Genomic DNA, 25,609 nt, shown 5'->3' with positions numbered 1-25,609 from the left:
ACTTCAGATGTTCTTGTGGGTCAGATAAGCTGGATTACTATAGCCATCATTGATACATCTTGATGATCAGAAGAAACTTGTACAGTATCATATTGTGGTACTGTGGAAGAAATTGGATTGTCTTGACCTACTGGAACATAAGCTGGAGATGACTGCATCTTGGTGGTGTCTGTGTTTAACTGCTGCTGGTTCACAGGAGTTTTAACTTCTACAGTAAACAAAAAAGTCATGGCTAATTCTTTACTTGTGTTTATAGCTACATCTTAACAGAAGTGATGTGCTCCTGTTTGTGATAATGCTCCACACACAACCAAATAATAATGGCAACAGTTATTACTAATGATATAATGAGGAGGATAATGATAATAGTGAATACAGTGATCAAAGTTGTGTTCCCATCATCATCTGATTCACTGTCATCATCTATTAGTGATTATGATGAGCATAATGACATGGTCAGTAAACCTTTTATGGGTATATTCATGTATTGTATGTATGGTATGTCCATCATAAAGTATGTAGACTACTAAGTGGTTCACACACACACAAAGCCTACAAAGGTCTATGGCAGCCATGCAAACACAGCTATGCCACCCAGCAAACCAGCACTGGATGCCTGTGCACCACTCAAGCACTTGAGCCTTGTGTAGGCAAATCCTCCTGGGGCAGGGCTAGTAAACTGCAGGAGGACTGTTCAGGTATCACTGAGAGAGGTCATGGAACCTGAAGTTCCACAACAACCCCAACATTGCTAAGCGAGACAAGGACAGTTGAGTATTTGCTTCTCCAGTAAATACCAGGCACCTATTGATGTTACAGCTGGATGGGCTGCTTCCTCAGATGGCACCAGGCTGCCAGGTCCCCGATATACAGCTGGGTAAAGTGGAACAATGTGAGTAAAGTTTCTTGCTCAAGAAATCGAAACAACAACACCACCAAACTGGCATAATATCTTAAAACTCCAGATTAAATTCAAAGCAAAAAAAAACATGTATAATATAGCTAGTAGCTAGTCACATGCACACAGATAGAAATAGTATTAGACTCTACATTATGTAATAACAATACTGGTATTATTGATTAACATATGAACGTACACACATGTTTGTATATTAACTGGCGGAACTCTAACCTGCTGATGCTGCTGTAACAAGAAAAATGATTATATGTGACTGAATTTTGGAAAATCACCCATATGGGTGCATATGAAATAATTAGAATTTTCATGTTTAGTGGATTGTTAATAAAAGCAGGGCACAGTTTTAAAAATATTTCAAGAATTTTCTTGTAATTTAAGGCATTGAGAATGGCTTAACAAGTAGATTTTCACTATAAAGTTTGTGATTTGATCATTAAATATTTTAGGTGTCAAATGCACCCATATGGGTGATTTTCCAAAATTCAGTCACATATACACTTTATTATCCATGAATTTTTATATATATATATATAATCCTACAATACAGAGTAACATTCCATGTAACTTCTCTTACACCCAAAATGATCAGACTTGTAGATATTGCAGTTATATATGTTGCTGTCCCAAGAGTAGTGATGTAATTAATTTTGTGCCAATATAAATAGTTACTTTATAAGGAAATAGTTGATGTGTGAAACCTGTCTAATATGGTTGTTTATGGAATTTGGTATAAATTATATCTCTATTAAATTAGTCTATATGGTTTCAAGATTGGCATTTAACTACTAATATATGGCTTACCACTGTATTCAGTAGGCTGTGGACATATTAAATTTCAAATTTATTTTTAGAGATTGACTTGCAATTGGTTACGATGTAGAGAAATTGGGCAGTCTTTAGACACACTATTATAATATTATAAGCTGTGGGGATTAATTGGAATTCCATGGATACAGTATTCCAAACTTTTGTATATAATTTTACACACCAACATGATGGTTTATGCCACTAGCTATTATGTTTACATTTCAAGGATGGGTTCAGAGGGTGGCGGGTGAATAATTTTTTTGCAGCAATATGTGCTAGCTATGTAGTCAGCTACACATGTAGCTAATTGCATTTTAAGCATAGACATTGAAATGACAGAAAGAGCAAGGAGAGGGTTAATGTCTTACTAAGTAACATTGAATGGTGGTTAAAATTATATTTTAGTTGTAAGGATTAAATTGAAGCTGCCAGCTAACAATCAAAATACTCTAATAGAACAGTCAATTACTGTAATAGATTTGCAGCATTCAAAAATAATTTATCATTTAAAATCTATGAGGAAAAAAGACTAGTGTGTAGGCTAAAACTTCTTCTCGGCCTGTGTACGTACTTCTATCTCACCATTATGCCAGACATCCTGCTAGCTACATCAACTCCTTAAAGTTAAAAAGTTTACACTTTTCATACATTAAAAATGTATTTTGGCCATGCAATTCAAGAAATAATCATTACGGTTTAAATAGTTTTAGTGGGATTCTTCAATTTCACTACAAACAATGTTTGGGTTGATAATTGTAGTGAAAAACTTCTGTAGGTTTTGGGCAGTATCTTTGGAGTTAACAGGACTGAAGGCTAATACCCCAGATGCTATCTTAGAAGGCTAACATTTGAAACGTTTCCTTTGGGGCATGCCCCCAGATCCCTCCTACATGTATAGAGCTTGCTCTGGATGCTCAGTGTGCTTTGTATATAGCTACATGTTTATACAGTTGTAATTATCACTTTTCCCTACAATAAATTTTGTTGCACCAACCCTGATAGTTAGCACCAGACTCTGATCCAAATAGAGATCTATGTAAGACAACTTCAAATAGCTAGGCTTTAAAAGGTTTGACATGCTCCATTGTAGTTCCTAGAACAGTTTAATGAGTTGACTTGGTTGACTTTTGTTTTTTCACCTATCCCTGTTTCCCATAATTTACTAGTAAAAAATTAATTTCAATACTAGTTTGTGAATCCATTTATGGATAATTAGTATGCATGAGAAGAAATGGTGAATATAATTAAACACAATACTGATTGCAAACAAAGGTGCTGGTAGTACGAGGTGTTAATTTATATATCAAGTTAATCATCATGTTGCATGTACTGCTATTCTGTAGTGGTATAGCAAATATCATCAGTGTTATCCATTCAATCAAACCAAACTTAAAAACTACCTTGTACTTTAAAGTTTCCACTATAGACAGTGTATAGTATGCTGTAATCACCAATGTGTGAATGGTGTCTGGCATAGCACACACACACACACAACTCTGTGATCACAATGGGTCGAGTAGGCAGTAGTAGTTACCATATAGGTATGTAACATAATAATATTATAGACTTTACACTTTCCCTTGCACTCTGCAAGAAAAAAGAACAACTGCAATGTTGTCATAATCCTGTAGGCTGATCAACTGAAATATCTTTGTATCACTATACGTACATATTTGAAATTGTAGTTTTGTTCTTAAACATACACATTTGTAATTACAGTATAGTTTAGTTTGTGTTTTATACTGCTTATTGTAGCTATAATTTTTTATTCTCTCCCCCCCCCTCCTTTTCTGTGTATAATTATCTTCTGTACAGAAGTTTTACACAGTAAGGAAAAAGTAATAATAATATGTCTTTGGACTTTGGGCATGTATATCAGGCAAATCACTTGTGCCCATGTTACAACTATAAATATATTATGTGATCCTAGATACTAGTATACTATCAATACTTCTACTATAATTGTATTGTATCCAACCAGTTTATTATGCCTTCTTGAAGTTTGTATATGTATCACTGTACTCTCTAATGAACAAAACGCATTCATTTTACCATCTAAAGGTATAACATAGTCAAAGGTATAACAAGCATGTATTGATGTGTAGTATGATGCATTTCTAAAAGTACATTTACATTCATAGAACACTTTCACCTTAACATGTTGAATCTAACTTGACTGTTCTATTAGAGTATATTCCCCAGACCAGTATCAATCTCACACAAAGCATGTGCTGAATAGTATATACATAAAATATTACATCTGTACAAGACTAGTAGCTACATCTAAACCCTAATGAGCATTATACCACTGTAATTGGCCATGGAATTTCAATGGTAAACTTAGTTAACTAATATGGTGATACTGTGTACTGTATATTATACAAAGGAAATGTACTGACTTATCACCATGACAATACTGATGATATGCTTTTATTGTAATGATCAGAGAACCATCTATAATAACTACTAGTACATATCAGTCTCATAAGTACACAAGCTGAAAATAATTTGAATACATATATGCAATATGTGTATAAGGCGACACATTACATTTTGTAAGGTGTGAAGGTAACACATCAGATGTTTTTATGGGTCAGATAAGCTGGATTAGCCATCATTGGTACATCTTGATGATCAGAAGGAACTTGTATAGTATCGTATTGTGGTACTATGGAAGAAGTTGGATTATCTTTACCTACTGGAACATAAGCTGGAGATGATTGCATCTTGATTGTGTCTGTGTTTAACTGCTGCTGGCTCACAGGAGTTTTAACTTCTATAGTAAACACAAAAGTCATGGCTAATTGATCACTTGTGTTTATGCATCTTACCAGAAGTGATGTGCTTCAGTTTGTGATAACGTTCCACACACAACCAAACAATGACAACAGTTATTACTAATGATATTATGAGGAGGACAATGATAATAGTGAATACAATGATCAAAGTTGTATTCCCACCATCATCTGATTCTGTGTTTTCAGCTATTAGTGATTATGATAAGCATACTGATATGGTCAGTATAATATAGACATCAAAACACAAGGTTCTATGGAATTTAGAAACCTGAAAGGCCCTGCGTTGTGGCACACAAGCAAAGCGAGAAAGCTACTGCAGGGCCTGAAGGTTTCTAAATTCCGTACACGTAGAACACTGTGTTTCGATGTCTAACTAATTTAGACCACAGCTCATAGTTGTACCTTTGCTGCTGCTTGTTCTACCTTCACAGCTGCTTGTGACATGAGAAATGTAGCATTAACAGCTCCCTGTAACTTGTAAAGCATGTTACGGCACCTTGCTACCAGTTAAACGCCCATGCGTTGCCATTGTTTTTTATCACCCCAGAGACAGGGATCTATTGAGACATGAATAAGGGATCTACAGGATTTAGATACCTGTAAGTAGCCAATGCAATTCGAGTATTTCAACTTGCTGTGGTCTGAAAACCTTTAGATAAGAGTGTATAATAATGTATTGTAGTTATGGTATGACCATCACTAATAGAATAGAAGTATGTACGCTACTAGGTGGTTCACACACAAACACACTACACGCTTATTACATTTGGCATAACATTAATTTACACAGTTAATGTACGTAGTACTTAGCTTGTAAGACAGCAGCTACTGCAACATAATTTGTACACATTATCAAACCTGACATATAAATGGTAGGAAAAACAATTGACTTGCTTCTGGAAAGCTGAACTGTACAGACAGAACATTTGTAATGAATAATTTGTAAATACAAATTTAACATGTTTATTATGGTGTCTATTTTGTGAGTAAATACTGTAAAAGTTATTAGAGAGGTTACGAATGAAATGCACATGCATCGTAAAATGCTTAACAACTGTTGCTAGCTAGCCATGCTTGAGAGGAGAGGATGAAAGGCTACAATCATTCTCAATGATTAAATTGAAACTTAATAATGTGCTTGTCTGTATTAAACCTATAGTTTTCAATATTTGTTTCCAACCTTATCCTAATGTCTGACAGTGATACCAGCTTGTTGTCGGTAGCTCACAGTGACAAACCAAGAGCATTCATCTCATTCGATCCCTTGCGAAACTTGTGTGACTAGCAACAGTTATTAAGCATTATTGGCACAATGCAAGACCTTTATAGTGTGCAAGTAACTAATGAATATGATTAGAAAAAAAACTGCATGGGTGGTTAGTTGAATTTTTGGGACTTCTTTACAATGCCAAACTGAAATTATCATTGAAATACTTAGCTAGCTACATATCTATGCATGGAAAAAAATAGCAGTGACTATGCCTACGTATTTGCACTAAACACGAAGATTTGTTTAATCACAAAGTAATGTAAGCCAATGCATATCTATTGTTAAAAGTATTTTATTACAGGTTTTTGCTATTGAATTTGTCACCTTTGCAAATGACTTTGTCCTGTTTGCAGTAGAAGAATCATAGAATTAACTGTTATTGCATTAGAATTTGTTACGTTTGCAAGAAATTTTGTCATGACTAATCAGTGAGTACCCAGCTAACCAAGAACTTAGAACACTATGTGAAGCAACTGAAATGATTGTTGACTAACAAGAACTAGTAGTGATTAGTTGTATTCAGTATATAAATGTTCGGCTATAACATGCTTGTAATTGATAAGGCCAGTCCAAGTTATAATTGTTTCTGGTCCCTACCATCATCAGTTATTGGACAGGCCATTATTGGTACTGCACATGTATAATTCTATTTAATGTACATCACATAAACAGGTAGTTGCTGTTAGAAGCTGTGCAGGTTTGTTTAATATAAATGAGTTATAAATGTGTAAACTATACCAATGTAGCATTTTATACCTGAATGTATGAATAGAATCTGAGGCTTTGTGGTTTGAATAGATTGAGTGCCAAATATAGTGTCTTAACTTTTGTATTTCTTTATTATTTGATTTATCCAAAGAGGAAGGGGTGACACCAAAAGGCTAGGCCTACACAGGGGTGCTTCCCCAAAACCTTGTATGATTAATAATCATATAATGGCCCCCTCATCCAATTTTGTGCTCAGCCAGAACCAGAAACAGGTGGGAATACCACTTAGGATGGTCTAAGGTTTCCTACCACTGTAGTTCACTATTGATGGACATTATATATATATGCCATCCATCAGGTGCACACCTGAATTTTATGCCTCTGAAAACACTAGATATCTAGTAATTTCTTTAGAAACAGCTTTATACAGAAATGCCAACAATAAATTACTGATAGAAATTCACTCCTACGTATCCTGGCCTATAGAACAAACAATCATTCATGAAAAAAATCCTACAAATGCATCTATAACACCCTGGGTCAGAGCCAAGAGATTTTGAGTGGTACGGCCATCTATGTGGACTACAATGGAGGTAATAGTCATGTATATTACGTTTTATTGATCTGATGTGATATTTAGATTATGTGCTTTTATATGTGATACTCAACTGCATGTGCTAAGCACACACAGCCCACACACAGCATGACAAGCTAGGGGGGTCTGGAGCCACCAGGGAAATTATTGAAAATATAGATGGTCTGAAATGGCATCTGGAAGCTATTTTACTTGCAAAGCCCCTTTCTCCTTTTTGTTAACAACAAGGATATATCCTGGTAATTTTGTACTACAGTACCAATTAATTCAATTTCATATCTAATTTTACCTTCAAAATTTATAGTTCTTTGAGATACAGAAGCCATTGGGATTGTTTTGCTAATGCATGCATAACATGCATGATCAATTAGCCCAAAGCAGTACCATGCAGATGACTTACTGAAACTTTTGAGTGATTTGAGGACAATTAACATAGATGTAATGGCTTAGACTAAGTATAACAGTATAATTTATTCTATACCGAATGCTTTATTAGAGTATTGTGATGACTGTTCTATATAGTAGAAAATATTATGATGACTGCTCTATTACAGTATCTCGATCCTTTTACAAATTCAAGTAGCTAAAAAGTGGTCCAGCCAATGCTGAACTGGCTGGACCGTAGGCTCTGGCCCTGATAGCACCTGAATTCTACTGCAAGCATGTTGAATCAGTTGCCAAGGTTGCAAATGCAATTGCAAAAGTGATGAATTCTACTGTAAAAGTGACAAATTCAATTGCAAATGGCAATTGTAAAGGTGACGAATTCAATAGCAAAAACCTGTAAGTCACAAGTGTATGTGAATAAACTGATAGCTTACATGTGGGTATGCTAGTTGATGTATCCACCATCAACTCTTTTCCTTCTCCCTGACACATTCCCACACTAGGGACAACACTGATCATATATGATGTACCAATGGATAGTCCAGTAATATTGTACTCTGTATCAGCAGTGGTAAATTGTATCATCACATCACCAGTTGAAGATGATAATGATATAGTATATTAAGTCACACTTCTACCAACTGATATACTGAACCATGATATAGTGATAAAGGTGGTTCCAATATCCTCCACTGTGATGTTGATGAATGATGGTGGATCTGTAACATGTATACCACATGAGCATGCCTACAGAATATAGTGTATGTATATGTGACCATCTCAGTGAAAGCCTGTCTAGTTCACACAGGCATGTATATTGAAATTTTTTAAAAATGATGAAATTATGCACATCACAAAGAAAATTTTATGCAAGTTTTAATTGAGCCATAACTCAGGAAAGGAAGTGTTGAATCAATTAAACCTATATACCACCTTATTTGCCTATTCATGGGGAGTTCGAAAACCTAGTTTCATTTCTGTAGCCCAAATGGTGTGCGTGTTACTGTACGTGTTCGCTGAGATGGTCACATAATTATACATGTATATATGCATATGTGTGTAGGTCAATCAGATATGACTGCAGCATGCAAACTTAGATTCTATATAGCCTAGCAGGTACGTAATTCTGTAAACACCCTGCTTACCAGTAACTAATGCACATGAATAAGGTTTGAAAAATTGTGTTTAAACTATTATTACTGCTACTACGTATTTTGCAGACCTCTGAAAAGAGTATCTATGATGTACAGATCACAAAACAAACAATACAAAACTAGAATTATACTCAAGTAATTGTTGCTAGAGCTTAATTTTATCCGGCAATATCCTTAGAGTTGATCACTTGCTGAGATAGAGAACTCCAAGTTTTGATGCTAATGGGAAAGAAGAAAGTCAATTGTTGTCATGGTTACATCAATCTCGTATTATAGCCTCTATGGTGAAATATGTCATGGGTAAAGGTGTCAGGTAAAAAGTAGTGGGGATGTCAACAGGTGAAAATTAGTTTTTACATACCCTATTAGGTAAGGAAAATTAGTATCTTGTGTACACACATAAATTGTTAATATTTTCTTGAATCAAAATTGTACTATAGTCAGCTTACACTCACCTGAGCCCTTGTTTCTTATTAATAACTCTTGTTACATGAACCAGCTGCCCAAACATTTAATATTGCTGTGAAGCCCTTTAAATGCCAGAACCAATAGTCAAAAAAGCACTTTGATATAGGCAAGAACAAGTGAGTCATGAGGCTTTAAAAATATCAAATACATTTAATATGGACGATTCAGGTACACAAACATGTTAACAATATAAAAACATGCTTGTTCCAGTAGAAAACACCATTGGGAGTGAACACATGTTCACCTCTTTGATATTACTATATTTAGTGGGGCTCAGGTGAACACATACTGACTATAATGAAACATCTATACATGTGCATACTTGAGGTATGTGTATAATTACTAACACTTTACAGTGACCAGCACTGAAGGTCTGACAGCAACATGTGCTGCAGCCTTAGGATTACCTAACCTAATTTCAAGGACTTAGACTTATTGACTTGACAATCTAGTTAATCATGGTTGTGTGTACTTTGTGTATTAACACTTTGGTCAATGCTGGAATGTAACTTACCTACAACTGTCACAGTTCCTATAGAGCTCTCAATAATTTCATTTAACAATGCAAAACTACACTGATATGATGACTGATCATCATCAGTCACATCCACTGGACCAACTCTTAACACACTGTTGTTTCCATTAGGTAGATCAGCTATCCACTCCAGTCCATCATTGGTGTTTCTAATGATTTCACTTCCACTGACAGTCTCATTACTGACAACTACACCATTTCTTCTCTTGATTATTCTCCAACCTGGTACCACAAAGTTAGGATCAGCACCAGTAAATCCACATGTACAATTTGCCACTTGATTGATACACACTGTTGTGTCTTGTGGACCATTAGTGATAGTGAAAGCTACAGACACATACGTGCATTACATAATGTGTGTTACTGTAAGTATATTTATACTGTACAAACTCTCTGGAAACTTCCAAAGTTCTCCATTCAAAAAGTAAATCTTAAAACTTCAAATGAAATTCAAAGGAAAAACATGTATAATATAGCTAGGAGCTACCTACATGAGGTGACTGCCAGTGGCATAGCCAGGAAAAAAAGTTTACTGAGGCAAAGTTATGCATTGAGAGGGGTCAGCTTCTGACTCAACTCAGTGATTCACACACACTTTCAAGCATGGGTAGTACAGCATTTGCAGGTTGACTCTCTGGTTGGATGGAAGAAGTTGTTTCAGAAGACTCTGAGCATTTTCTGCATGTCAGTAATGCTCCAGCTTAGCTACAGTATACCTTGCTTCAATTATTAGACTAGTGAAATTGCACTAAACACAAAAACTGAATTAGCTACTCCAGAGATATTTTTAGTGATCAGGCCATCATGGACTGCAAGTCATAGTCATGCACACCACTGTTTTCAGCATTGATCTGATGTGATGTTTAAGTCAGAGACTATCTCTTTGATGTGATGCTCAACTACATGTGCTAAGTATGTCGAGTCTGGGGGCATGCTCCCTTAAAGAAAATTTTGAAAATATATGCTTTGAAATGGCATGTGGATGCTATTTTATTTTAATTGTAACTGCTAGTGCATGATCATTTGATTGTAATGAGAACAGTGGCTATAATCTTTACTGAATCTTCTATTAGAGTATATTAAGATGGCTGCTCTATCAAATTCAAGTAGCTGAAAAGGTGACCTGATCCATCCAATGCCAGACTGTGTCACCATAGTTTTTGGCCCACGTCTATAGATGCTATTGTGTGTGGTACAGTAATGTTGTCTAGTAATGTTTGAGTAGAAAATTTGGGGTGCCAAAACTCAGGCCTGCTCAGCCTGTTCACTGAATTGAGGATTTTTTTACCGAGGCAGCTGCCTCGGTTGCCTCAATGGTAGCTACGCCACTGACTGCATACAGATAGAAAACAGTATTACACTCTACTACAACTTACATATGTAATAACAATACTGGTATTACTGATTAACATATGTACATAGTCCATGCACACATGTTTGTACTATTAACTAGGGCTCTAACCTGCTGATGCTGCTGTAACAAGAAAAATGATTATATATATACTTTATTATCCATGAATTTCTGATATCTCATATATAATCCTACAATACAGAGTAACATTCCATGTAACTTCCTTACACCCAAAATGATCAGACTTGTAGGTATTGCAGTTGTATTACATGTTGCTGTTCCAAGAGTAGTGATGTAATTTGTGCCAATATACACTGTAAATAGTTACTTTATAAGGAAATAGTTAATGTGTGTGAAACCTGCCAAATATGGTTGTTTATGACATTTGGGAAGATGATAAATTATATCTCTATTAAATTAGTCTATGTGGCTTCAAGATTGGAATTAAACCATTATATAAGGCTTACCACTGTATTCAGTAAGCTGTGGACATATTAAATTTCAAATTTCTTTTTATAGATTAACTTGTAATTGGTTATGATGTAGAGAAATTGGACAGTCTTTAGACACACTATTATAATATTATAAGCTTTGGAGATCAATTGGAATTCCATGGATAAACCAGTATTCTAAACTTTTGTATACAATTTTACACACCAACATGGTGGTTTATGCCACTAGCTATTTATGTTTACATTTCAAGGGTGGGTTTAGAGGGTGGCAGGGTGTTTGGGTGAATAATTTTTTACAACAGTATGTGCTAGCTACATAGTCAGTTACACGTGTAGTTAATTGCATTTTAAACATAGACATTTAAATGATAGAAAGAGCAAGGAGAGGGCTAATGTCTTACTAAGTAACATTGAAGGGTGGTTAAAATTATATTTTAGTTGTAAGGATTAAATTAAAGCTGCCAGCTAACAATCAAACTACTCTAATAGAACAGTCAATTACTGTAATGGCATTAGAGCATTCAAAAATGATTAATCATTGGGATTGTCTTAAATCTTTGAGGTAAAGACTAGTGTGTACCTAAAACTTCTTCTTGGCCTGTGTGTTTCTATCTCACCATTATTCCAGACATCCTGCTATACCAATTCCTGCAAGTTAAAAATCTTACACTTTTCATGTACTAAACCAGTAAAAATTCTTCAGACATTTATTTTTGGCCAAGCAATTCAAGAAATAACTGTTAAGGCTTAAATAATAGTTATAGTGAGATTCTTCAGTTTCTTTTACAAACAATGTTAGGGTTGAAATATGCTTTCTTTTGCCATTAATTCTAATGAAAAACTACTGTAGGTACTAGGCAGTATCTTTAGAGTTAACAGGGCTGAAGCATCTGAGGGCTAAGACCCCAGATGTTATCTCAGAAGGCTAGCTTTTCAAACGCTATGCCCCCAGACCCATCCTAGATAGAGCACACTCTGGATACTCAGTATGCCTTGTGCAATATATAGCTAGAATGTCTATACAATTATAATTATCACTTTTATAGCCCCCACAATAAATTTTGTCGCACCACACCTGTCAGTTAGCACCATGATCCCCCAGACTTCAAATTGAGGTCTATATAAGGCAATTTCAAATACTGAGCAGGGGCGTAGGCAGGATTTCCAAAAGGGGGGTTCTGCCCAAAGTATAGAATTTCGTAGGTGTGCACATGTAAACACGTGTACACGTGTAAACATGTGTATTCTTATAAATTCATTCGCAATAGCGAGTAGAGGTACTTGAATTCCTCTGCCTGAAGACCTGTAGCTACCCATTTCAGTGGATTTGTGTAAGTTAATTCAGTTCTAGTTAACCAGTATCACGATTTAAAAAACTTAACTCTGAAAAGGGGGTTCGTCCGAACCCTTTGAACCCCCCCTGGCTACGCCCCTGCTGAGCTAAGCTTTTAAGAAGTTTGACATGCTAGTGTACAGTCTAATGTTCTGACTTGATGGACTCTTCTTTCTTTTCTTTTTCAGCGATTCCTACTTCCAATATTTCACCTTTTTAAAAATATTAGTTTAATACTGGTTTGTGCAGTTTTCATAATCCATTTTATGGATAAATGTATGCATGAGAAATGGTGCATGTATAACACAATAATGATTGCAAACAAAGGAGCTGGTAGTGTGTGGTGTTGTTATACTAAGTATGTATATCAAGTTAAAGTGTTCTCCCTCTGCAATTAAATTACTTTGTGTTTTAAAGTTTGGACTATATTGTGTAATTCTTTTGTTGTGGCTTCATGTTTTACTTGTAAATTTTTTTAACTTGTAGTTTGTACAGCAACTTTTGAAAAGGTTAAGACAATGCAATGTTTCCCATAGGAAAGTTGTGATTTATTTCTGTAATAAAAACAGTCATTTCAAAGAGCTACGTACTTGACTGTTGTACAATATTCTTCCATGATATTCATTTTTGGAGGATTTGTAGTATCAAATAATTATTAATCTGCTCATTATGTTAGCATTATGCTTAATGTATCACTGACAGCAACATCAGGTACCTAAACATTATATGCTCAGAAATTGTGATAGCATACTTGGCAGGCGCCTGCATGTGGTTTAATATTCAGTATAGACATTGCTTGTCCAATGTATAGCTATATAAACATATACAGGATAACATTATCATCATTAATGAATTATCGAAGTAACCCAAATTAAAACTTTGTATTAGCTGGGATGCGATTCAACACAATACTAAGGGGCTAATGCAGTAATGGTGAACGAATGCCACAAAGGACTGAAAGGAGGATATCCATTAGTTTTTCAAACTCTCCCTATTTGGTACAATGCTTACTTAATATATAAAGCCATAAGCACTACACAATGAGGCAATAACATACTGTAGATACATAAAATAATGAATAAGATGTGCTGGTGCTTGTTGGAGCCAAAGTACAGTATACAGAACAATGTGGTGAATACTCAATGAATGCGTATGCTTATTAGTATCACTGTGTTTATAAGTAGTAAGGTATTAGAAACTTTACAATGCAAATATTTTGAGGAACAGCTCCTAGGGGGTTTTTGAAGTCTCCAGAAACTAGTCATGTATTCTCAGGTTATTAAAAAGTAATGCTTATTTTGAATGTGTAAAGCTCCAAATCAAAATAGTCTAATAGAGCATTCAATCACCTTAAACAGTCACACTTTACTATAAATAGTTACTTAATGTACTTGTAACAACATAACAAAAATAAAATCCTATTTCAAAATGCTGATTTTCCTGGGAGCATGTCCCCCAGAATGGCACTTTTATTTAGTCTTTGGCCTGTTTCATTGGCCCTGACACTGAGCCAGAAGAAACAAGCACAAGCAGTGTGTTTAATATGTTGAGAAAATATCAGCTTTTCAAGACTTCTAATGAAAACTGCTACCTGATTCAATACATAATTTCCCTACCACAGACCCCTACATTTAGCATGCTTCACAGTTACATACTATGAGTGTGCATGCAGCAGGAAGTTTGGAAACTAGTCACCAAAATTCTTGGAGCCACCAACGTTTCTACACACATACAAAACAAAGAATATCATCACCACTTAGACAATACCAACATTTAGAACTAGCAGTATAACATTGTGCAGTACACTATTATAACAGCATAAAAATAATTTACATATTTATAGATATTATTTACAATACCATGTCTTTTATTACATGTCATACATTCGGTAGTTTTGGTTCATAAATTTATCTGTAGAACTAGTAGCTGATTGTTTGTTTGGGTAATTTCCACTGTTTCCTGAAGACTGAACAATAGCACATAATTTAATCACATTACATGTATTGTTGTAATAACCACCTTTCCTATGTACGTTTGTGATGCAGTGAGTGAATTTTTCAACTCTGATAAGCTCATATGTACAGTACGAAACCACTTGCTGTAGTCATCTCGGACCTGTTTAGGAATACTAACAAGTGAATACAAGCAACATATACACTAAATTACCTGCTTGGAACCAATGACAAATAGTAGAAATATCCAAACACCCTATAGAAATTAACAAAAGTGATGTATCTAGCACAAAGTGTATTGCATGAAAAATTGGCACATTTGTCAGAGTACATAGTTATATGGCCAGCTGAGCAAAAACCAGCTGTGGTTGTTTTCGTATATTTCTCAAATTTCATTTTATTGCTTCTCTTCTATCTATAGTAACAAAGGAGTGGGCAGCCAAAGTTTTGATTGAAGTTATAGTGCCATGCAGGCAGTTGGAAAACAGTAAATTTGATTTGTAGCAATATGGCAAATAAATTACAGGTGTTTAATTAATTGATCATGACTGAAACAAGCTATGAAGACGGGACTTGTTCACAATAAACAGGCAAATCCAACAAGACATAGTGCTTTCCTTGTACTCTTTCATGTGGACAAAGAAGAACGCCATTCCAAAGAAATGACAATAATAAACTTTATTTCGATTGCAACATGAAACAAAGATTTTCTTGCTATCCATGAAAAGGCAAATCCAATGGTATATGTGACCCGGTCTGCGAAAAGGGCTCTTATAGCCTTTCCAATTGCATATATATGGTAACCCATAACTTGACTGGTGAATATGGTACAAGCCTACAATTTGGTCACTCAACAACCCTAACCTGGCAGTAGCTGTGGGTGTAATTACATGGTGATAGCTTTAGTAGATTAGGAGTTATGATTAGCCAAACATGGATAATTGGAAAGGCTATAAGAGCCCTTTTCGCAGACCGGGTCACATATAGTTTTTATTGATTTGAGCTTTTTTCAATGAATAAACATGTGTAATTTTTTATATAGCGCACAATTTTAGCCAATACATTTGTGATTAAATTTTGGAATATCACCCATATGGGCATGCATGAAATAATTAGAATTTTCATGTTTAATGGGTTGCTAATTAGAGCAGGGCATAGTTTTAAAATATTTCAAGAATTTTCTTGTAATTTAAGGTATTGAGAATGGCTTAAAACCATCAACAAGTAGATTTGCACTACAAAGTTTGTGATTTGATCATTAAATATTTTAGGTGTCAAATGTGCCCATAGGGGTGATTTTTCCAAACTTTGGTCACATTTAGAAGTTTGCAAAAACAGTTGATTTTCACTCAGCTGGTCACATATGTAGTGTGGCAAACATTAACCCAATGATAGCAAACTATGCCACTGACAAATCAGCCAGATGTGGACATTAGCCAAATGCTATAGATATCTCATTTTTATACTGTTTCACATTATCATAAAGTTAACACTCTGCCTCCATTTGGAATTTCATAATTATGACCCAAAGCAAAGAGAAATTGTTAGTTAGAGAACTTGGCCAGATGCAGTCAAGGACAACTGACACACACTTACTCAAAATACTCTAATATAACAGTCAACTGCATTCTAGTTGCACACTGAAATTCTAATGCTGCAGCTAGTATTTGCACGTATTTAAATAAGTTCTATATTGAGTGCAAGGTTGTATCACTTACTCCCAATGTTAGGCACAAGGTCATAATAGGTATACCAGTCAGTATGTATACTTGGCATTATATAGTATAGCAGTATATAATATACCCCATTAGATCAATGTTATATAAGACTTAACTACTTCTTAAATAATTATGTTGATATCGTGTAGTACTAAATATTAGAGATCACAAAAATTTGTATTTTCCACCAAAATATACTGTATCTACTTGCATTGATGTGCAGGGAGGGATACCTACATAAAAACCTAGAGTGGTAGTAACGCAGAACTATGAACAGTGCTAGCTGTATACATTAAAATGGAGGTTTTATTCTTGGTTCAATCAATATTATATTCATTATGTACTGAATACTGGTATATCTTCAGGTGTAGGCGACTTCCCCTGTTTCAATAACTTAATTTATATGAACCATAATATAATTTAAAGACTATACTTGTGTGTAGTGATTGCCAACCTACCAGTTCTCCACATACTGTATAGTTTTGCCAGTTATATTTCAAGAGTCACCTTTCTAGTGTATTATGCAGCAACCAATCAATCTATGCATTTCACCAGGTTTAGTATTTATTGAAATACGTGAAATAAAATAACAAAATGAAAGTACAGGACTGTATAACTGATAATCAAAAAATTTTTACATTTCTCCTGTGAGACTAATTAAAAAGAAGTGACTGTGAGCAAATCTTATTCTTCCTACATGTTTATTTTTACATCCATATATGGTGAAGTAAAGATTAATGTATACATGTTCAGTAGTATATCAGCAGATATAGGGGATCTCCCTTGTTTTACTACCTTTATTTCTACAAGTACTCAAAAATATTGGAATTTTCAACTAGAGTAGGGATCATAGCACATCGATAAAAAGTACTGAAACAAGCTGGAGTAGTGCATGATGTTAAATCATGATAAAACAATAAGAAGTGTTATATCCCTACCGTATTCAAGATACCATACCAGTAGCAATATGACACTTCTTATTGTTTTACTATGATTTAATATCATGCATTACTCCAGATTGTTTCAGTACTTTTTATCGATGTGCTATGGTCCCTACTCTAGTTGAAATTTCCAAATTTTTTTGTGTACTTGTTTGTTAATTTTTTAAATAAATTATTATTATGACTGGTAAACCCACACATACCGGTGCCGCGTGCCCCAGCTATACCAATTATCATCTGAAAAGTGAAGTATCCATTACGCTTCGTTGTCAGCCATGTTCAACCCGTTTTACACAGCAGTACAAATCAAGAACTGTTCAAAAAGTGCTTCTGCAATCCCTGCATATGCCCAAAGAAAGGGTGCCACGTGCCCCAGTTATATAAATTATCGTTTGAAAGTGAAGTATCCATTACACTTCATTGTCAGCTATGTTAAACTCGTTACACAGCAGTATGAATCAAGAACTGTTCGAAAAAGCACCTCTGTAATCTAAATAGCTACTATGAAAAATACAGACGATTTCCGTTATGAAGGAAAGCCATCACGTGCTACCACCAAATTGGCACTTCTTGCTGTCAGCAAAGATGAATGGGACACAAAGGAGGACATTGGTAAGTCCATGCAGAATGCATTTTACATACTGAGGGGTGCTAATAGGCACCTCTTTGGCCAAAGCAATGTCAAAACAGTGAAAAAATCAAGCCCGTAGCCTTAGCCGTTATCGAGTTACACTTGTCTGAAGGCATCGATCAGTTACTTACTTACTCAGTCAGTAGAAAATTCCATTAAATAAATCATTTTAAAATTCCATAACAACTTTTTGAAGGTGTTTCAGGTCGATCTGAAAGCTTGTTTGGGCTTAGTTTTACCTAACCAATACTGCCTCATTGTTGTCTTCTGGGAAAATTGAGGCTGGTTTTTTGGTGATGTTATCTTGTGGGCCACGCCTACTCCTTTGTGGTCCCTACTAGGGCTGAGCGATACTGCCATTTTAGTATCACGATCGATACTAAAGTCACTATTCACAATACTGAATAGTTCACGATACTTACAAACAAGTCAATCATAGCTGGTGCCACATAGCTTATTGCTCAGCATTCCTGTAGGAAGTCCTTATATGTGATAGCAAACTAGCCACTATCACAGTAACAGTTATTGTAACACATGCTTTGAGGTTGTTATGGTGTTCACACCTCTCTGCAGGGGAAACCAGATGGGTGGACTTTATCATTCACAAGGATTCTTAGCCAAGTACTGCATAACAAATGGATTTTTAATGACAGTAATGTACAGGCATGGTATCACGATAGTTAATAACAAAATATCGCGATATCGATACTTTCAAAATATCGCGATATATCGCTAAAACGGTAGTATCGCTCAGCCCTAGTCCCTACTATACAGTACTATTGTACTGCATGATAATCCATAGTTGAACTTAAAATTACAAACTTTCTTTGTATATACTTGTGTATTGTTTGTAACATAATTATAAACTCATGCATAATGCATCAAAATAAAGGACTGCACTAAACATGCCATAAATTAATTTTGCATCTGAACGTATACTCCATACATCAATTACTGAGAAGTGAAGATGTTCCATTTTTAGCTATGTTTAGCTCATTACACAGCATTTCAAATGAAGAACAGTATGACTGTATGAGAAAATTATTGTCTCTGTAATCATTCCAGTTATTATGGACTATGGAAAATACCATAATGAAGCCCACCCCACGGAAGTCATAATGTGCTACTGAAAATTGAACCGTCAGCAAAAAGAAATGGGTCACAAAGGAGGACAACGGTAACTCCATGATGCATGCATTGTATGCTCTGTGGTACAGTAAAAGGCACCTGTTGGGCTGAAACAACATCTAGCAGTGAAAAAGCCCATAGCCATAGCCATACACTTGTCTAAAAGAAAGTTAGTTAGCAGAAAATTAAATAAAATTTCATGGCAAGCAAAAAAATACTTTGGGTGACACCAAGAGTAAATAATGGAACAATTTACTGTTGGTAACACTGAAGGCACCTTTTGGGTTTGGTTATACCTCATGACTATTGCCAAGGCACTGTGAAGTCATTGTAGGTTGGTTTCTGGTCAATATTTTCTTGTGAGAACTCCATGATCCCTAATATGCAGTACTACCATACTGATATGATAGCCTATACATATAGCTTGCTATTTCCCATTACTAACTGTCTGTACCTGCGGATGCTCGTGTGTATATTTTTGTCATATCCCTCATAACCATGTTATAGCTATAAAATAACACACAGGATATCCAACTGACATGGCCTTACACACTGGATATTATGCTGGATGAAGTTGTGCAATGAATACAGTAAGAAAGAGGTGTGGTCTATTAGAGACAAGATTAAAATTACTTCAACACATTGCCATGTTGGATGCTCTACATGGGAAGGTATAGACAGTTAGTGATGAAATCACAAGGAAATAACAAGCTATATGAGTACTGCAGCCACACTCACCAGCTAATTGATCATGATCTATGGAATACCTGTAATTCTATACAAGGTACAATTACAGAACAAATGGTTTCATACTGTCTTTTAAGGAGTCTGGCAATTTTTTCTCTACTCCACTGCACATAATTATACAGGTTCTCAAAGTCATTACCACTATATGTTAAACTGGATAGCTAACTGTTGATTGAAAATTAGAGTACACTAGTTACAGTACACTCTGAAGACAACAACATTGTATTCATTATTGCTTGGTGCAGTAAGTATGTAGTTCTGTACCACAACAACAATTTATTATAGTGTTCGTATTGTGCTTCAAGGTAGCCATGCATAGCTAATACAGATAGCTATGTAAACATTGCAGCTACACTGTGGCCTCTTGAACTCTGATAGGGAAAATTCATGATAAACATGCGCATACAAGTGCTAACAAGTAATCTCCTATAAGTTTATAGTACAAGTTAAGTGGTAACAATATAGGTATCAAATATGCCAGTATATGAGGTAGCTATTATGATTAATAATACCATATAAGGTTACATGTATAAACATTATTAAGGCTTGCCCCACCATATGAGGGGTTGCTGTATTTGGCGGATCACGGATCGACGGATCATGTGATGAACATAATCCACTGCTCATTGGAGACGTTTATAAGCATTGTGTCAGTATATAATGTATGATTAAATATACTTGATATAATAATTATTTTACAAAACACTGCACACATCTCTTCATTGCTTAAGTGCCCACACACCATTCCTGGATTTAGCTAGCTACATGATCACTGTAACAATTGAAGGTAAAGCCACCAACATCACATTACTTTTGTGATTAGGTCTACTACCTTTGATCAAACTGAAGTATTAAAGCCTAAGCCAGCCAGTATTCGTCATTTAGTCGGGAAGGTGAGACTAATTACAGCCAGCCCATGCCGCAGCTGTAATTCCACACAATTTACCTTCTTATGTCATGGGAGGAGAGTGTGCCCTGGACATCAGACTGCTGAATTGACCTGCTTTCCTGTTCAGAATCTTCGCTTCAATAAAGAAGATCATCAATAGCTAATCAGCTCACCAAGTTAACTTACTCAGAAGTCGATAAAATCCATAGTCTCCTCAAACATCTGTCTATCCATGGCTAACAATGTACACGTGCAGCACTAGATAGTGGACCATATAGGCGTACTATATACATATGACCATAAACAGCCATAGCTAAATTTGTAATTCTGGAACGGTGCATGGGCATTTTAGTGATGAAGTGAACTGTGCAACGTTGTTATCATTAGTAAAATATTATTATTATACCAGGCATACTACAACACTGACACAGTACTTATAAATATTTCCAATGAGCAGTGGAATATGTTCATCACGTGATTGTACATCTGTAATCCGTTGATCCGTGATCCGCTAAATACAGCAACCCCATAAATTATGTGATGGATTCATGTTGATTGCTTGAATGTACTGTACTATCATCTCCCTTATAAGGGATAAAGGCTATCAACATGTAGACCAAACATTACAACCAATAACCCAACTAAGTGCAATAGTTATTTGGCTTCGCAACCACTAAGTGCTAACCATACAAAGTAAGTGTCACAACTACTGAGATGTATTGGTACTTATAAGCTCCTGGTAAACAAACCATTAGCCACTACCGCATAGTGCTAAACTATTAATACATACATGTAATGCTAATACCTATACATTGTAGCTTCATGTAACTCTAGCCTGTCAACCTTGATTTTTGTAAGATACTTAACATTTGTACAGTAGTTGCATGTCATGCTCCTGTGTGTTGATATAAATTTGATATGCTCAAAATGTATTTTCTGTGCCTCAAATTAAATTAGCATATAGGTACATATTTTGGCTTTCTGTTATAGTTGCAAACTGGGAAATTTTCAAAAGCGACAAATTTGAAAATAACAATGCACTAGCTGGTATGTACTGAATATACTTACTGTTCATTGACTCGTTTAATAGACAACACATACACAATAGTATAACAGTGATTTAGACACAATCAAAGACCTATGGCCTACCCTGCACTGCTCAGTAGGCTGCTCTGTCCATTAATAACAAAGTGTTCAGAGCATTTGATAACAGTGTTTCATATTATAAAAAGACAAATACACACTCAATATGCAATAATTATGCAAAGTTGATAACATTTCATTTTGATCCTTATAATGTATTCTAGCATATATCTTACTTGTAGAGATGTAGTGATGGCAAACAGGTATATCAGTGGTAGTATGTACTCATGGAACAATATAACACCAAATACCCAGTTAATTCCCATGATGATAATTAATGACATGCTACCTCTAAACCAGTACCTGTTGAGAAATACACGTGAGTGATGATCTTGAGATTTTTGAATATCTTACCATGCTCTCTCTTTACTTGTTCGCTCTGCAACTGCTGCTTCAGTTTGATGTCTCTTCATAATTCGTATTGCCATAATTAAAAATCCAATGTTTATCTGTGTTTGGTATGAAATAGTTTTGTTGTATTCAATTCTTATACAATTCCTTACTGTTATAAGAACAAGAACAGGAGCAATGAACGCCCAAATAAAGTGATCGTTGTAGGTCAACCAACAGCTACAATACGTGAAACATGGGAGACTAAAGTTGTTGCCACAAGAAAAAGTGCTACTTACAAATCATCACTCCCATAACTCCACTCATTTCTTCTAGCCAGTCCCAAAGGTACACACAATATCATGTACAGCAATGGACCACCTGCAGCATGTGTATATCACATGGTGGATGTATTGGTATAGCAATAGTCTTACCATAACATAATAGTGTAAATCCAGTGTAATATTTCCAGTCAATTTGTGCAAATACCTTCACCAATACAATATACAACACTACTCCCTCAGTTAACATCCACATGAATGTAGTGAGGAATAAGTAGTGTAGTAGAACAGCTATAGTAGCACATACTACCTGTTAGAAAATTAGTTTGAAACTTCTACAATAGTAAGCTATTATACAACTAACATCATTGGAGGTCTTGTCAATTCCTAACACAAATATCAACTGAGCAAAAAACAGTGTACAACATAAATTGATGTGTACAAATGTACGCAAACTCCATTGTGACCTATAGTCAAATAAATAACAACTAAAAACATAGTCTAAAGTTTGTTTAGAGATACCTTAGTATAACAAAAGATATCATAGTCAGGATCAGTGCCAGTAGTGAAAACCCTACTCCAAGGTATGTCACCAGACTTAAAGCAGTCTTGTTTTCTGAGCTTATCTGTAAAACAAGATAAAAGTATGTGACATAAATAAAATTATTTTGTACTATAATTTATATATTTGAGATGAAATAGTCATCCAAAGTTTATGCTTTGCGTTGCTTATATAAGTTACTGTTATTAAATAATAGGAAATACTGTTTGCCACACACATATACACACACATGCACGCATGCACGTACGTACGCACACGCACAAGCACACACACACATATACTCAGCAACTATTTCTACACTCGTACTTGACTAGATCCTCCTCTGGAATCAAATAGTATCCCAAAGTGAGTGAGATGATTGCAAACACATTTTGTTCGTTCAGCAGTTTGGTCTATCTTTTTACACCCTTCAGTAGACCAGAATGGTTCATATTCTCTAGCACTACACACAGTAGATAATTACAACAATTTTCTATCTGTACCATATGTATGTACATCCTTACATGCTGAAGTTCCAAAAAGCACATACAGTGCTACTACCATTGCTTATCTAAAATATAGCAAGACATTTTATAAGCTATCTTAACACAATACATGTGTTATACATTTGTATTATGCTTGATAACAAACTCTATGCCATCTGTTTTTACAGCATCTGCACAACTTTGGAATGAGCAAGATGTGGTTAGTGATACTACAGGTGATACCAGACGATATAACCTGCATTGTAAAATACAAAATGAGTAGCAAGTTGGCATAAAAATATTATTACACACGCTTCACTTCCAGAAAGTGATCTTGATGATAAAATATTTTGAAGTCCATTGATCAGATAGGAAACAGCTGTGACTACACAGAATAAAGCATCTCCATAACAGTGTTAGATAGATAATGTACATACATTCTGATTCTCCTTCAGTTTGAGCAGCTTCCAGAACACTTCCAGGAATTACAAACGTTGCAAGATTGTCATGTGACAATGACACACTTGTGATGTTCCTTAGTAGATCACTTAAGTCAAGTTTTAAGACTATTAAACGTATACCTATAAACAATAGTAATGAATGTAGTACACTAACTCCAAAGGCTTACTATTTGTACTAAGTGAAGTATTTTTGTCATAGCAATTGAAAGCATACAAATCTGTCGCTGTGAACAAGTTGTATACAAATACCAGTTGTTGGTTCTGGGAAAAACAAAATATTTAATGCAATGCATCTTAACATCAATAAGATGAAAGCTACTGTACCTTTTCAAGGATCTCTATAACAGCAGTGTTCTCCAATAATAAAGACCACTCTAAAAATGTCTATATGTATACAAACATGTTAAAGTTTTACTAACTCAATGTAGTGCAAATTTACTGCAAGTATAATTATGTAAGACAGAGACATATATGGATGGACAGACAGACAGACAGACAAAAATTTCAAATGATACAGCATAAACTGAGTTATTTACACTGTATAGCAGTTAGTTTTATGAATTTTTAGATGTACATGAAATAATTATACATCAATAAACCTGGTTATTTCTGGAGCAGCCAACTTGTGTAGCTTCCACTAGTATATTTGATGATAGGATGAGATCACCAGCAGTAATGCTTGTTGTAGTGTCATTTAAATACAAGAGCAATGCTTCAATTTGATCAGCAACATCAGTAACATTGGAATTCTGCATCATAAACATGTACTAAAGCATACGTATTACCAGAAGCTTATAAGCGCCAAAGGCGCTTATACCTTCGCACTTATGAGCTCCTGGTATTACGTAGCTATATAAAAGCATTAATATGTTATCAGTCACTCACTATTCTAAAAAGAGTTTCTGATATTGCTAGTCCATTCTCAACACAAGTAACAGGCAACTCAGGGAACCAGTTTGGCTGAATCTCATCATCCTCAAAAGTGCTGCAAATTTGTGTCACAAATTTAAAGTCTGTGGGAAAAACTATACATAAATTAAATATGATATTAATTGTTATATACCAGTTGTAATGTTGCAAAGTATCCTCCTAGTACTGTTGATCATTGCTTTGCCATCAGCAATGTTATTAAAGCAGCTGCAGAACTCTACTGAAACAATTGGTGTTGTTCCTATTAAACTACTGGTCACACTGAATGGTGTTCCACTGGTCATATTGGATGGTGTTCCAGTAATACCGGTGGTACTGGATGGTGTTTCTATAATAATAATACTGGCTGGTGTTCCAAGAACATGACTGGTTGCACTGGAATAACTGGATGGGGCTCCACGGGTCATACTGGATGATGTTCCAGCAATACTATTAATCATTATGGGCGATGTTTCAACAATACTATTGGTCACACTGGATGGTGTTCCAGCCATAACACTGGATGGTGTTCCAGCCATAACATTGGATGGTGTACCAGCAATCACACTATTTCTGTTGGAATAACTGGATGGTGTTCCACTAGTCATACTGGATGGTGTTCCACTAGTCATACTGAATGGTGTTCCACTAGTCATACTGGATGGTGTTCCACTAG

General features: G+C 35.3%; 3 protein-coding genes and 1 long non-coding RNA gene across 7 annotated transcripts in view; 1 reads left to right on the top strand and 3 right to left on the bottom strand.

Annotated features, from left to right (window-relative positions):
• Positions 1 to 25,609, bottom strand: part of LOC136265328 (uncharacterized) — a 41,752-nt gene that overhangs the window by 65 nt on the left and 16,078 nt on the right. The gene's annotated exons all lie outside the window — the stretch shown is intronic.
• Positions 6 to 11,280, bottom strand: LOC136265367 (uncharacterized). 2 transcript variants are annotated; one of them, XM_066060197.1, is made up of 6 exons: positions 11,104 to 11,280; positions 9,621 to 9,968; positions 7,919 to 8,203; positions 5,383 to 5,433; positions 4,558 to 4,710; positions 6 to 208 (listed from the first exon to the last, which is right to left on the bottom strand). In XM_066060197.1, the coding sequence occupies exons 3-6, from the start codon at positions 8,067 to 8,069 to the stop codon at positions 21 to 23; spliced, it is 543 nt and encodes a 180-aa protein (XP_065916269.1). In that variant the 5' UTR covers positions 8,070 to 8,203; positions 9,621 to 9,968; positions 11,104 to 11,280; the 3' UTR covers positions 6 to 20. The 2 variants fall into 2 exon arrangements, with proteins under 2 accessions (XP_065916269.1, XP_065916265.1); XM_066060193.1 differs by lacking the exon at positions 6 to 208 and adding an exon at positions 4,115 to 4,502 and having other exon boundaries at positions 11,104 to 11,267.
• On the top strand, positions 6,114 to 10,273 carry LOC136265386 (uncharacterized). Its single transcript, XR_010705494.1, has 3 exons — positions 6,114 to 8,600; positions 8,705 to 9,007; positions 9,463 to 10,273. It is a non-coding gene; the product is annotated as an uncharacterized lncRNA (long non-coding RNA).
• LOC136265292 (adhesion G protein-coupled receptor L3-like) lies at positions 14,532 to 25,608 on the bottom strand. 3 transcript variants are annotated; one of them, XM_066060127.1, is made up of 22 exons: positions 25,088 to 25,608; positions 24,910 to 25,037; positions 24,624 to 24,773; positions 24,349 to 24,408; positions 24,192 to 24,285; positions 24,001 to 24,144; positions 23,876 to 23,948; positions 23,705 to 23,819; positions 23,603 to 23,649; positions 23,406 to 23,541; positions 23,060 to 23,163; positions 22,902 to 23,004; positions 22,691 to 22,847; positions 22,556 to 22,637; positions 22,430 to 22,496; positions 22,281 to 22,375; positions 22,103 to 22,229; positions 20,970 to 21,019; positions 20,841 to 20,918; positions 14,944 to 14,985; positions 14,797 to 14,892; positions 14,532 to 14,743 (listed from the first exon to the last, which is right to left on the bottom strand). In XM_066060127.1, the coding sequence occupies exons 1-21, from the start codon at positions 25,587 to 25,589 to the stop codon at positions 14,850 to 14,852; spliced, it is 2,397 nt and encodes a 798-aa protein (XP_065916199.1). In that variant the 5' UTR covers positions 25,590 to 25,608; the 3' UTR covers positions 14,532 to 14,743; positions 14,797 to 14,849. The 3 variants fall into 3 exon arrangements, with proteins under 3 accessions (XP_065916199.1, XP_065916198.1, XP_065916200.1); XM_066060126.1 differs by lacking the exons at positions 20,841 to 20,918; positions 20,970 to 21,019; XM_066060128.1 differs by lacking the exons at positions 20,841 to 20,918; positions 20,970 to 21,019; positions 25,088 to 25,608 and having other exon boundaries at positions 24,624 to 24,859; positions 24,910 to 25,013.

Source organism: Dysidea avara, chromosome 1, assembly GCF_963678975.1.
Source record: "Dysidea avara chromosome 1, odDysAvar1.4, whole genome shotgun sequence".
Classification (NCBI taxonomy): domain Eukaryota; kingdom Metazoa; phylum Porifera; class Demospongiae; order Dictyoceratida; family Dysideidae; genus Dysidea; species Dysidea avara.
Note: the sequence above shows the minus strand (reverse complement) of the source record. Positions and strands in the feature narration are given on the sequence as shown.

What these genes read in the sequence shown, in the direction of transcription:
- LOC136265367 (XM_066060193.1), bottom strand. Translation starts at nt 8,069, where the DNA reads ATGATACAATTTACCACTGCTGATACAGAGTACAATATTACTGGACTA. An exon ending in ATCAACTAGCATACCCACAT is followed by an intron (nt 5,434 to 7,918) that starts GTAAGCTATCAG and finishes CTGTCTGTACAG; the next exon opens with TTCAGCTTTCCAGAAGCAAG. An exon ending in TCCTACCATTTATATGTCAG is followed by an intron (nt 4,711 to 5,382) that starts GTTTGATAATGT and finishes AATCACTAATAG; the next exon opens with CTGAAAACACAGAATCAGAT.
- LOC136265292 (XM_066060126.1), bottom strand. Translation starts at nt 25,589, where the DNA reads ATGACTAGTGGAACACCATTCAGTATGACTAGTGGAACACCATCCAGT. An exon ending in CAGAAACTCTTTTTAGAATA is followed by an intron (nt 24,774 to 24,909) that starts GTGAGTGACTGA and finishes TTTATGATGCAG; the next exon opens with AATTCCAATGTTACTGATGT. An exon ending in ACAAGTAAAGAGAGAGCATG is followed by an intron (nt 22,230 to 22,280) that starts GTAAGATATTCA and finishes ATTTCTCAACAG; the next exon opens with GTACTGGTTTAGAGGTAGCA.